This window comes from Centruroides vittatus, unplaced genomic scaffold (assembly GCF_030686945.1).
Source record: "Centruroides vittatus isolate TY-2023 unplaced genomic scaffold, ASM3068694v2 contig_2311, whole genome shotgun sequence".
NCBI lineage: Eukaryota > Metazoa > Arthropoda > Arachnida > Scorpiones > Buthidae > Centruroides > Centruroides vittatus.
This window is the reverse complement of record NW_027121447.1, coordinates 465,416-478,384: the sequence shown is the minus strand read 5'-3', so window position 1 is coordinate 478,384 and position 12,969 is coordinate 465,416. Positions and strand designations below refer to the sequence as shown.

Below are 12,969 nucleotides of genomic sequence, written 5' to 3'. Positions count from 1 at the left end.
TCAAATAATGAATTTAAGTTGCAGGAAATAGTATTAAATAACAAACAAGAAGTCATCTACAATCATTTATTATATGTAACAAATATGAATTATTGTCAAGTGCTCTTAAAATGTTTAACATTTTTTAAAGTTTGAATATTTGATGCCAATCGGCAACAATTGATAAAAATTGTTACTATATTACATACTCATTTAAATAATAATAGTTGGTATCAGTTGAATAAAATAATGAAATGATATTTTTACTAAGATTATTAAACTAATATGCATGCATATAAATTTATATACACAGGGCTATTTTTCAGCTGGAATGCACCAATACACCATACTGACAGATAGCATAAAAGGTATCACTAGCTGGAATGTAGTATCAGTATTTCCTCAGTAAGAAAAATTCAATATGTTCAGGCAAAGTCTGTTGATTGGCACAATGAACAAACTTACTGGGCCAATCTATTTACATTTTTCACGAACTATAGAGGGTGCTGCATTTTTACAAAATGGCTACTTTATCTGGGTCGTTTGTAACAAGTAATGTAAAATTAATCGTATATTACTGTCCGATATAATGATATATGCTGCTTGTAGATATTTATTGAGAAATTTTATAGGAGGAGAACAATTATTGCTAGTGGGACATGTCATTATGTGGTATCAAAACAAATGAGCAAGATTGTTCTATATGTGTTTGTGTCCTTTGTGTTAAAAAACATCAGCTTTGACATCTGTCCCATCACGGCTGGATTTACAAGTAAGCTATGTAAGCTGTTGCTTAGGACCTAGAGCAGTGATTCTCAACCGCTGTGCTGTGGCACTTTAGTGTGCCGTGAAATATTTGAAGTGTGCTGCCACTGCGGCACACTGCAGAATACATAAACAATGTCAGACAAGTAGTTCAATCAGTTCTACCTTCTTAGGGCGCATTTGGAAATTGTAACCAGTATTATGGTAACAGCCTATAGTTACCAAGGTGTTTAGAAAATGTGACCTAAATATGACGTCCCCGGTTGTCCTGCAGTATTTACCGAAGTAACCATGCATGCTGCCAAATTTTTAAATTATTAAAAGTACCATGAGAAAAAAAAGGTTGAGAATCACTGACCTAGAGTTCAAGGGGCCTCAAACGTTTCTGCAAAAAAGAAATTGAAGTCATATTTTGTAGTAAATTTTTTTTTACAAACCAACAAAATATACTTTACTTTTTATTTTGTGTAGTTTTGTGTAGTATGTCATTATGTTAATTTTTTCCAAAAAAAAAAAAATTAGTCGTTTTTAAAAAACTGATTAAGCCGATTACAAAAAAGATTTTTAATGGAACAGATATAAACATTTAATTAAATTCAGTTATAAAACAAAAGATTAGTGAAACCTCATCTTTTTCATCCAATATCCGAATTAATTAAATCAGAGACATAGTCTGATTTAATTCTTTTCTTTTTATGATTGACTTCTAAAATTTGGTAAGGGGTCTTACAGAGTTCAGCTTAGGTTCTTGAAATGCTTAAATCCAACCCTGTGTCCCACACAAAATTACTGGCATTTTAAACTTTAAGAAAAAATCCTTTAAAATTGACAGCATAACTTGTTCATGTAAAGCTGGACAATCAGGAAACTTTTGGCAATTCTTAACAGTCTAATCTACTTTTTTCAGAATTCAGAGAAGCTTATAAATATAATTGACCGATCTTCAAATAATCATGTTTTTCATGTGGGAATAGACAAAAACTTATATTGGGTTCCTGCATGACTTTGAAATTGCAATTTGGAATGCAATAGAAAGCTTTGCTTTTTCTATTGCTGTTCATCTTTACTGCTGATAATACACAATAAAATAATGATTCAAATGACCCAGATAAAATAGTTTTGTTTTTAAACACCAGAGGGCGAGCATCCGGTGAAAAATGCGAATTGGCCACAATGAATGCCATGGATCAATTGGAACCAACATAAAAAGTAAATAGGGTGGGACCCTTTTTATTGAAAGCAATCTTTTGTTGAATGGATAGTGTGATAATTATTTATTCCTGTTTTGTTTTTGTCAAGAAACAAAGTATGGAAAAGTGCTAATGATAATTTGAAAGAGAATGGTGTTAACCTTTTCAAATTATTATCAGCAAAAATAAAGTTCAAATTTTCATGGTTATTAAAAAGGCAGTATTTAATAACTGATACTAAATCCAAAATAAGAAATAGGGAAGAAAGTGCAAACAAAGATATACAAAACTATACTATAAATCAGTGGTTCTCAAAGTGGGTGCTACTGCCCTGTGGGTGGTGAGTAAATCTAGGGGGGCACTGGAGGCAGGGTACTGAATGGTGTCCAAAGGCAAAAGTTGGGGTCACTGACAGCTGTTCCCTTTCCTCTGTTAAATGGATAAGAGGAAACATTGCGCTTAATGGTTTCCAGATGTTGAGAACAATGTATGGTAAGGGCACAAAGTGTGAGATTCATAGAAAAGTTTTCCTAAGAATATTTCCAATCTTTTCTCACACAAGAGAAAATGGGTTAGGGCATTGGGTATAACTTTATGGAACAAAGAGGGCATTGGATTGAAAAAGTTTGAGAATCACTGCTATAAATGCTACAACATAAATGTGCACATGTATAAAGAAAAAATAATTTTTCCTAAAACAATTTTTTTATTCACCAAATATGCACACTGCTAGTAATTCTTTTTTAGAAAAGAGCACGGTGTATATAAAATATATATATAGGCTATATATAAGTGTGCATACATAAAAAATAAAATAAACATATTATATGTTTACTTACAGAAAGAAATTACATTTGGATAAATCAGCTTCACCTTGTTTGAAAAACAAATCTAAAGTGCCAATTTTGAGAAATGTTAATTCTAAAAGAAGAACAAAAAATACTAGTAATTTATTAAAATCAAGTTTTCATGAAGATTTTGAAAAACAAAATGAAAATACAAATAATAAGGAAAATATCTCAGAAACAACAAAAACAATAAGATCATTGACATTTACAGTGAGAAAGCCTTTATTTCCAGTATTACAGAACTCAGAAGATGATGATAAAGATAACTGTAGTTTATTGACAGATAAATTATCTGAACAGAATTCTGATACATTTGAAGAATACAAAAAATGTAAAAAGTCAAATAAAGTAATTAGAAATCATTCCTACGTTGTTTCAAAATGTGATAATTCTAAGTCTTTACCAAATATATCTTTATATGAAAGAAGGTAATTATATTTCTTTTTAACTTATTTTATGTTTTCTTATTTATATTTGTAAATATAAGCATGTTGAGTCTATTTATTACTATATAAACATTATACAAAACATGTTTTAAAAGTGCATTATATTCTTTATATTTTCAAATTTTAAGATAAATTGCTAACAAGAAAGTTTGTCAGGAAAATAGCATTCAAATTCAAATAAAACTTATTACTAAAATTTTTTAAATGATGTCAAATTGTTTAAAAATGTCCTTTAATTGAAATACAAATTTCAAGAATAATAGTGTTAAGGAATATGCTTAATTCATATTTTTACTATAAATTTGGATAATTTGGAATTAGTGTATTTCATAATTCAAATAAACTCAACTTAGCCTGTGGTCTCCCAATTTTATAGAATGTTTGCTTCAGAAATTCTCCAAAATGTAAAATTAAACTCTAGGGGTATGGATAAAATTGTCATGTTTGTCACTTACATCTAGTTATGTCATTTGTTGTTTTAGCTATATTTTTGTGATGTTTAAGGATGGAATGTAAAGCTTTTATCTTCAATTTAAAAAATTAGTGATTTTAAAGTAGAAAAGAAAGTAAGAGAGTATGACATATATATTCCCAAAAAATGTGGGAATGTTGGTAAACACTAGAAACTTACAGAAAAGTAAGTTAATTTTCAAAAATTGTTTTGATAATTTGAACTTTTCTTGATGTCAAGGGCACATCTGGAAGGGTGTGCTTTGGTATCAAAAGGGTGCTGCAACACATCTTTAATACCAAAGCAATCAGTTTTGTTGCTTTAAAATAAAAAAATATATAACAAAGCATACTGCATGACTTCAATTAGGTAACATTAAGTAAAAGTAATTCTAAGATAATTGAGTAACATTCTCTGAGAAAAGACAGGGCACATGTCCTTGGTTCCTTGAGCAGCACTCATCATCTCAAAATGTAGATGTCACTGCTTGGTTTCTTTAGTGTTCAAATTAGCATAACTGTGTGTATTATATACAAATAATATGCAGGGTGTATCAGTACAGTGGTTACAAACTTTCTGGAGAGATAGAGTACACCTAGATGATGGGAAATCATGTAACAGTGCATGGTCAGAAACGCTTTCCTGGCATGGTAATGACGACACAAAACACAAGAAAGGAAGGACGTGAAGAGGGTGAGAAAACATGTTTGTTATTCTTAGTACAGCAAAAATGCTGGGACGTCTTTGGCTGGTGTAGCGTCATCTATCACATAAACCACCCAAAGACGTCCCAGCATTTTTGCTGCACGAATAAACTGGATGAATAAATGGGCTCTACAAAAGAGATTAGGAGTTAGACTGAAGGAGCATGCAGCTGATGTATGGAAGCAGAGGAACGCCACTGCTCTGTCCATTTATTCATCAGATCCAGATATAGAGCCGGATTTCAAGCAAGCCAGAGTTATATGCACCACGCGCAACACATCAGGTGGTTAGAAGCTGCCTACATATGCTTGGCTAATCTTAGCAGTAGTAACTGCATAAATCAGAAAGAAGAGTTAACGCCATCAGCTGTGTGGCAAGCACTGATGAGCAATAACCTATGAGTTCCGTCTGGCACTTTAGTGCGCATGCCTAAGAAGACGCAATCGGTTAAACATGTGTTCGAATTTTGAATTTGGTTTTCTTCGAACGACAGTTCAGAAATATTCAAAGTCACCTGATGAAGAATCAGTATTTCGGTTTGAAAACGTTAGTAACGAACTATTGGTGTTGATTTCGTTTTTTTGGTCGTATAGTGAAGTTTTTGAGTATTTATATTGTACAGTATCTAGGATAGGTTACAAATTTTGGAAACAGGATTTTTTTGAAAATTTCTCAATAAAAATTTTGTAGCAACTTTGTATTTTCAGTAGGAATCATTAAAAATTTATCTTTTATTTTATCTGAAATCATAGACAAATAATAGGTTTTGCTGTCAATAGTTAAAACTATTGTAATACTAAAGAATACTAGTCAAACTCAAACTTTCCTATTTAATGTATAACTTTATAACAATCATTATCATTATAACATCAATAAACGAAATAAAAATTCAGTTTTTGGCTTAAAGAACAAAAAAGATGTTAATATGTTTAAGGAAACTTTATTTTAAAAGAAATTAATGTACTTCTTTAGTTATAACTTAATAATATCAGTCTTTAACAATGGTTAAGGAAGATAGTCATATAATAACTAAATTATAATACCAAGTTACAGTATAATTTTTTAATTTCAGTTCAGTTCAGTTCAATAAGAATCAATTGCTTAACTTATTTTATCTGTTACTATTGACAGATGAATTATGAATGTTCAGAATTGATTTTCAAATGCTTTCCTAATCAATATTTTAAATAGCTAAGCTCTTCCTTTCTGAATTGTTTAATATTAACAAAAATTACCATATAGAATAAAAGCATCATTTTCATATTTTCTTTAAAATTCATAATACAAAATATATTGAGTATACTTTAATAAAACATTACAATTTTTTTTTCCATGATTCATTAAATTGTATGTTTTAAAATGAGGCACTAATTTTAAATGACCTGAAATGTATTTTGTACAAGAATTTCAGAAAATAAAATTCTTGTTAATATTTTTTCATTTAAGTTGTCATAGAATGTCTAAAAAATATCTAAATTGTAAATTTATTCATCTTTGAAGAACAAAATTTCATAATTATTCACTATTCTATATGTTTATTTTAGATATCTTCTTCTATAGCATATAAGATGCAACTTTTGTCCAAAAAAGGCTCAAAAATTTTCCATGTGACTATGCAAAGTTGTAATCTCTCATAGGCTAATGAATTCTCCAAATGACTTTCAGTAGGCCCAATAAAACAACTTAATAAAAATGTTGTTTAATTAAACATAAAGCATTGGACAGGGAAGAATGGAAAGGATTAGAGGAGACCTTAATCCAACAGTGGATTGATAATGGTTGAATATGATGTAGTAAGTAATAGTTCCTCCAATGCTAGCTAGCATAATGGGCAGCAATTATCTTCCATCGATTTTGACAATGGGCAAGGGCTTCAGCTTCCTCCCAAGTCATATTGAACATCTTTAAATCTTGAAGAAAAGCTTTACGCCAAGTATTCCTGGGTGTCCTCATGGCCATTTGGTGCCAGGGGGAACCCATTTCATGGCTGTTTTAGGGATCCTATTGTTTTCCATGTGAAAAATGTGGCCAGCCAGTCGGACTCTTTTACAGGTGCAATGTTATGAAGTTTGCACATCCCATTTCTTCGGAGAACCTCTTTATTGGTGATATGATCTAAATATTGGATTCTTAGGATTCATCATAGGCATTTTTGTTGGAAGACATTGAGCTTTCTATTGATGTTTACCAATGTCTTCCAGGATTCACTAGTATAAACAGCTATCAGAATCACGATGGAGGTGAACAGGTGGAATTTGATTCTCAATGAGATGGATGGTGAGGACCAGATCTTGTTCATTCAGCAGAAGACTATCGCCATTTTTCTGATGTAGCACTTCACATCCATTTCTGCATCACCATTTTAAGAAATAACACTACCCAAGTAGGTAAATCTCTCCACCTCTTCCAATCGTTGTGCTCCAACAATAACTCCCCATGTTTGGGCAGTTTTACATACATGCATAATTTTCAACTTTATGGCGTTTACCCTGAGGCCAATTTTGTGCGCCTTTCAACCCAATGTGGCCATGGCATGCTGTAGCTTTGTCTTGCTTTCCTCTAATAGGGCGATATCATCAGCATAAACCAAATCTTCAAGACTATCCTGGTCAAACGAGTGTATGCTGGTTCCAATGCATGCACCAGACTCTTCTGCTCACCGCATGACATAATGAAGGGTGATGAGGAAAGGAGACAGGACACAACCTTGCCTGACTCCTGTCATAATTTCAAGTCTGTATGACCACCTTCAGTTTTGATGCAACAACTCGAATGCAGGTATAAGGCCTTAAAAATGGTGACAAAGTTTATCAGTACACCATATAATCGCAGGATCTGCCAGAAGGACTTGTGGTGAACACTATTAAAAGCCTTTTTGAAATCAATGAAATTGATGGCCAATGGGTGTCAATACTCAATGCATTGTTCAATGATATTTTAAAGGGAGAAGATCTGCTTACTGCACGATCTTCCGCAGCAAAACCCAGCTTGCTCCTCCTGCAAGCACTGATCGAGGACAATCCATAGGCATCGAGGGAGGACCACACAAAATGCCTTTCCAGGCACAATACCTCACCAGTTAGTACATTCGGAAATAGCTCCTCTCTTAGGAATTATGACTATAGCAACCCTTTTCCAATCCTCTGGGTCCTCCCCACATTGCCAGCACCTGTTAATTAAACAATAATGTTAGTTTTTCCAACATAGGCTGCCCTCCATGCTTTAAATTCTCAGCCATAATTTCATCCAAACCAGCTGCTCTACTATTCTTTAGGCTTTTAATCGCAAGCTCCACTTCCTCAAGTGTAATATCACCAGTGTCTACTTGAAGCTCATCCTGTGTATCCTCAATATTGAAATCATATAAGATGGTCGGTTCTGCTTGATTAAATGTTTCCCAAAAAGGTTCCATCCATCTCTTATTCTGCTTATCTTGAGTGATCAGAAGCTTCCTATTTTTGTCTTTTATTGGAACGTTGGAGTTACTTTTCATCCCAGTCAGTTCATTGACTATGCAGTTCAGGGTCTTGAGTCATTCGTCAGAAGCCTCCTGCACTTCAGTGCCCTTTCGTTCTAACCATTCCTTGTCATCTTTCCAACAGCTTTTCTTTACACATCTATCCATCTCTGTGTATCTTTGGCTTAGTTCCTCCATCTCAGCTGTTGTTTTAGCCTGGTCCTTTTAAGTTTTGCCTCTCAACAATCAACTTCCATGAGTGTTCTTGGATCCACTGATCCTTTTGTCTTCTTTGGTGTCTTCCAATGATGTTTTTGGTGCACTCTGTGGTAATGTCTGACGTTCCCCCCAGAGATCTATGTCTGTCATCACTCCAAGAAGGGCTAAGCGATTGTGCAACTCCAGAGTAAATGATTGGCAATGATTGGATCATTTAATTTTTCTCTCGCCAATAGTCTTTGCATGAACTGCCTTTCATTACAAATCTCTGCACACAAAGCTAGAACTAATTTAAAATCGTAGGCACAAAAAACCTTTCACACTGTTTCTAGCAAACAAATTAATGAGCACAAACGTTTTTGGCCGTTTTAAAAGGCCTTCTTCAGGTGCACTGAGGACAGTTGGAAAGTCGGATAGCCAATGTTTACGTGACGTCATTGTTTATGAGGGGTTTCCTCTTACGAGTGACGTCTTAGCAGAGAAGGTTTAAACGAAATTGACCTTGGAAAATATTTTAAGATTAGCCAAGATGCGTGAACTATTGTCGAAGATATGCGAATCGTGAGAGGCGGAAAAAAGGAAATAGAAAGAAAAAGGAAAAAGAAACCTGATAAATTTAGAAACTGCACGAGAGAACGAAACGGACAAGGAGAGGGTGGACCGGCCTATTTAATTAAGGGGGTTATCGAGGAGTGACCGCCAGGCAGGGGAAAGCGAATCTGCATCCCTGCTGTTAATGCAGTTTCCTTTGAGAGATTCAGTAAAGATTTCTATAGCTTCGATTGTTCTAAGTTTGCTAGAGTCAAGAATAGGAACGGTAATCCTAGCATCTTCCCATTCGGCCATTATACTGGGTTCGCTTGCGTACTGGGCTAGGGTGGAATTAAATTTTTTGTTGCGCGCGTCGTACCTATGCTCAGCTATCCTTTTGGTAAGCGATCTGTTGGTTGAGCCTATGTAGGTTAATTTATTGCTTGGCTTAACTCTATTGTCCACCAGCGGAACAGAGTAGACCCCTGGAATCCTGGATTCGCTGCATTTATCCTTGTTATTTGTTAGAAGCTTATAAATCGAAGGGCTGCACTTGTACGTAAGACCAACTTTGGCTTTTTTGGATAAGATTTTATACGCTTGGCTCAACCTAGGGTCGAAATCAACAACAACTTGCTTACTTCGCAGGTTACGAGTACTGGAACTAACGGCTTTGTTAACAACTCGATCATGTATTCTCTGGGCCAGCACATCTATAAATTTACCGTTGTAACCGTGGGCTACGGCGATGCGTTTGATGTGCTGGATTTCACGAAACGCGTCATTAGTGTTAGAGCAATGGGTATAGGCCCTACGGATCAGGGCCCGGTAGGCGGAAATTTTATAGGTAAAGGGGTCGTTCGAGGCTGAGGGGATGAAGAAAGGTAGAAGATTAGGCTTATGGAATACACTAGTGGTTATACAACCGCGGTCTAGGAAAATACTGAGGTCAAGGAAATGGGCCAACCTATCATCCTGCTGATCAAGCTTTAACTTAAGCCCAAACGGATTGTTATTAACAGTCTGCAGCAGCTTACCAACGTCCGGTTTGGATCTCCAGATAATAAGAATATCATCAACATACCGCGTGTAGAGTACAATGTCTGCATTGAAGGTTTGTAGGACTTCGCTATCTAATTTTCTAACCACTAACTCACAGAGGTCTCCAGACAGGGGGCTACCCATTGGGACCCCTCTTCTTTGAAGGTAGATTCGTTGGTTGAAGGTGAAAAAGGAGTTGTAGCATACTAGGTGGGCCAGCTCCAAAATCTGCTTGTGGTGCTTAGGTCCGGGCGGAACGGCTTGGAAGAGGAAGTCTCTAAGGGCACAGAAGCACGGCTCCAATTTAATGGACGGATACATAGCTTCATAGTCTAACACTGTGATAAATTCTTGCCAGGTTAAAGCAATGCCTTGTAATTTAGAGACGAGTTCACCCGCGTTTGAAACGGTGTAGCTATATTCTTTCAAATAAGCTCTGAGGAGCTCATGCAGACCCCTTTCAATAGTTCACGCATCTTGGCTAATCTTAAAATATTTTCCAAGGTCAATTTCGTTTAAACCTTCTCTGTTAAGACGTCACTTGTAAGAGGAAACCCCTCATAAACAATGACGTCACGTAAACATTGGCTATCCGACTTTCCAATCGTCCTCAGTGCACCTGAAGAAGGCCTTTTAAAATGGCCGAAAACGTTTGTGCTCATTAATTTGTTTGCTAGAAACAGTGTGTGAAAGGTTTTTTGTGCCTACGATTTGATTACAAAATTTGAGTTTAATATCTGCCCTAACTAGGTAATGGTCAGATCCAATATCTGCACTTCTGTAAACTCTCAGAGCACGTTGATGACCTCAACTTTTTACTAATACAAATAAAGTCTATCTCATTAAAAGTGCACCTGTCTGGTGATTGCCAGGTCTTCTTATGGATAAGCTGATGCTGGAAGTAGGCATTCCCAACACATAACCCATTGTGATCACAAAACAATGTTAACTTTTCTCCATTGTCACTCATATAAGCAGAGGACGCATGACCACCAATTACAGTTTCGCATCCTCGATGATCACCGCCCAATTGGGCATTGAAGTCCCCAATCAGGACCCTTGGGTCATGATTCAAGATACCATCAAAGACATCTTGGAGCTGCTCAGAAAATTTATCTTTTATTGTGTCCTTCGCATCGTTGGTTGGCACATAAACCTGCGCCACAGTCGCTTTGATGTGTCCATGGGTAAAGCAAGCTGTAATAATCAAATCACTGAAGGGCCTCCATCCAAGTAGTGCTTTCATTGCTTGTTTACTCAGAATAAGACCTACTCCACATTTGTGCTGCTCTTCATGGTCTTACCATCACTACTGATTTGGCCGTTTGTTGTCCATCTAACCTCACTGACACCAAGGATGTTCAACTGGTTTTCATCAAATGTCCGTAATAGCTGAGCCAATCTTCCACTCTGATATAGAGTATGCACATTCCAATTTTTGTAAAATTTCTGGCAGAAAAGATCATTTCTGACATCAGAGACCATTGTCAGGTTTTTAATATACTTAACAATATTTTATTATTAATAGAGGAACAGTCTACCAGAATTAAGAATATGTGGGAGAAAATAAGACATTTACTGGTCCCAAATAATGTGATATATCACATTATTATATTAAAAAATATTTATGCTTGATAGTTTGTTCTTTAGTATATGGGTTGTATTAAAAATTGTAAATACAGTGCACTGTACAGTGGAACCTTGCTTAATGAGCATAATTCATTCCAGAGTCTTACTCATAATGCAAAACACTCATTAAGTGAAACAATTTTTCCCATAGAAATTAATGTAAAATATGATAATGTGTTCCACACTGAAAAATGCTCAAATGTTTTGTGTATAATGTTTATTAAAAAAAATTGTACAATATACACTGTTAAGGAGCGTGAATCATTATCATCATTTCTTCTAGCGTGGAATGAACCATCCTGGAATGAGAATTCGATTTGCAGAAACAAAAAAATAAACAGCTAATATGTTTGATAAACACTCCAAACGATATGCCAAATTCTTGGGTTATGTAAATGCTATAATTAAATATTAGAAATTAATTAATTTGACTAGAGGTAGGCAGTTATGTTTTCATCTTGTATTAAATTTAATAATTATAAATAGTTAATTTTTAATTCAGACATTTCTAAAATTTAATTTGGAATCTGTCATTAAATTTAATGACCCAAGCATTTGGCATATCATTTGGTGTGTTTATTATATAACGGGTTATAGTTGTTGTTGATTATAAGTAATATATGTGAACACAAGTTTGGAAAAATGTGTGATCACAAACGACAATAAGATGTTAGCAGAACGAGTGCTAAACACAGACTGATGGAGCATGCCACATGCGTACAATTCAGGACTTCCTTTCTCCTCATCACTTGTTATAGAAAACATCGCTCATTAGGCGAGGCAAATTTTTACAATTTGTTTTGCTCGTTATGTAAAATATTCTTTGTGCAAGGTGCTTGTTAAGCGAGGTTCCACTGTATATGTCAAAAATTCCTTTGTTTTGATTAACTATTGGTGTTTTAATTATGTGTTGGTACTATGTGTTTGTAAGCTGATGAGGGATCCTTGTACCCGAAATGCATCCTTACCTAAATTTGAAGGTGATTATTAAAGACTAACTTTTTTGTAAAAGAACTGGTCCTTTTTTCTGTTGCCCTTGGTGTGATAAGCCCTTCAAATTGTTAAATTCTATTTATTAGGCTGTCTAACTCTATCTAAATTGTCAGTTTCCTTCAATGCTGTCATATTACTTGGAGCTGAAGTTCTGTTCATTCTTGCTTTTTCTGTACCACTCATAATTTTTACAGGGATGAGTTGCTAACCCATCTCTTTTGCATCCAGGCTCAAACGGTAATTAGCTAATGAAGTCTAAAATTTTAACCATTTATTTTAAATGTTCTATTTAATAAATAAATCTATGATATATACATATATATAGTAAATAATTTATTAATAGAATAATGTAATCCAAAAATAACTTAATTAATAGATTTTTATTGATAAATATATTTTTTAGTTTTGAGGAATGGATAAATTCAAAGAATTTAACATTGCTGCAATACAGGAACATAAATTACTTTGATAACTATTTATCTAAAATGGAAAATAAATATATCAATGATAAAGAATTTATGAAACAGGTAAGTCAGAAATTTATATATATTCTAATGTAATCTGATATAATTTCTTCTCAGGATTACAGTTCAATATCCATTCATTCAAGAGCATTGCAAAAGCAATCTTTTTGTTGACCAAAAAAAGCTTATGTAATTCAAACAAGTTTCAGTTTAAAATACATCAGTAATGAAATGATGCAATTTGCAATGGT

At 34.4% G+C, this 12,969-nt stretch overlaps 1 protein-coding gene across 1 annotated transcript in view; it reads left to right on the top strand.

Annotated features, from left to right (window-relative positions):
* Positions 1 to 12,969, top strand: part of LOC136971099 (uncharacterized) — a 33,920-nt gene that overhangs the window by 5,387 nt on the left and 15,564 nt on the right. Inside the window, exons 3-4 of the mRNA XM_067265579.1 lie at positions 2,776 to 3,210; positions 12,658 to 12,781. Of these exons, the coding sequence (XP_067121680.1) occupies positions 2,776 to 3,210; positions 12,658 to 12,781 (559 nt within the window). The remainder of the gene's footprint in view (positions 1 to 2,775; positions 3,211 to 12,657; positions 12,782 to 12,969) is intronic.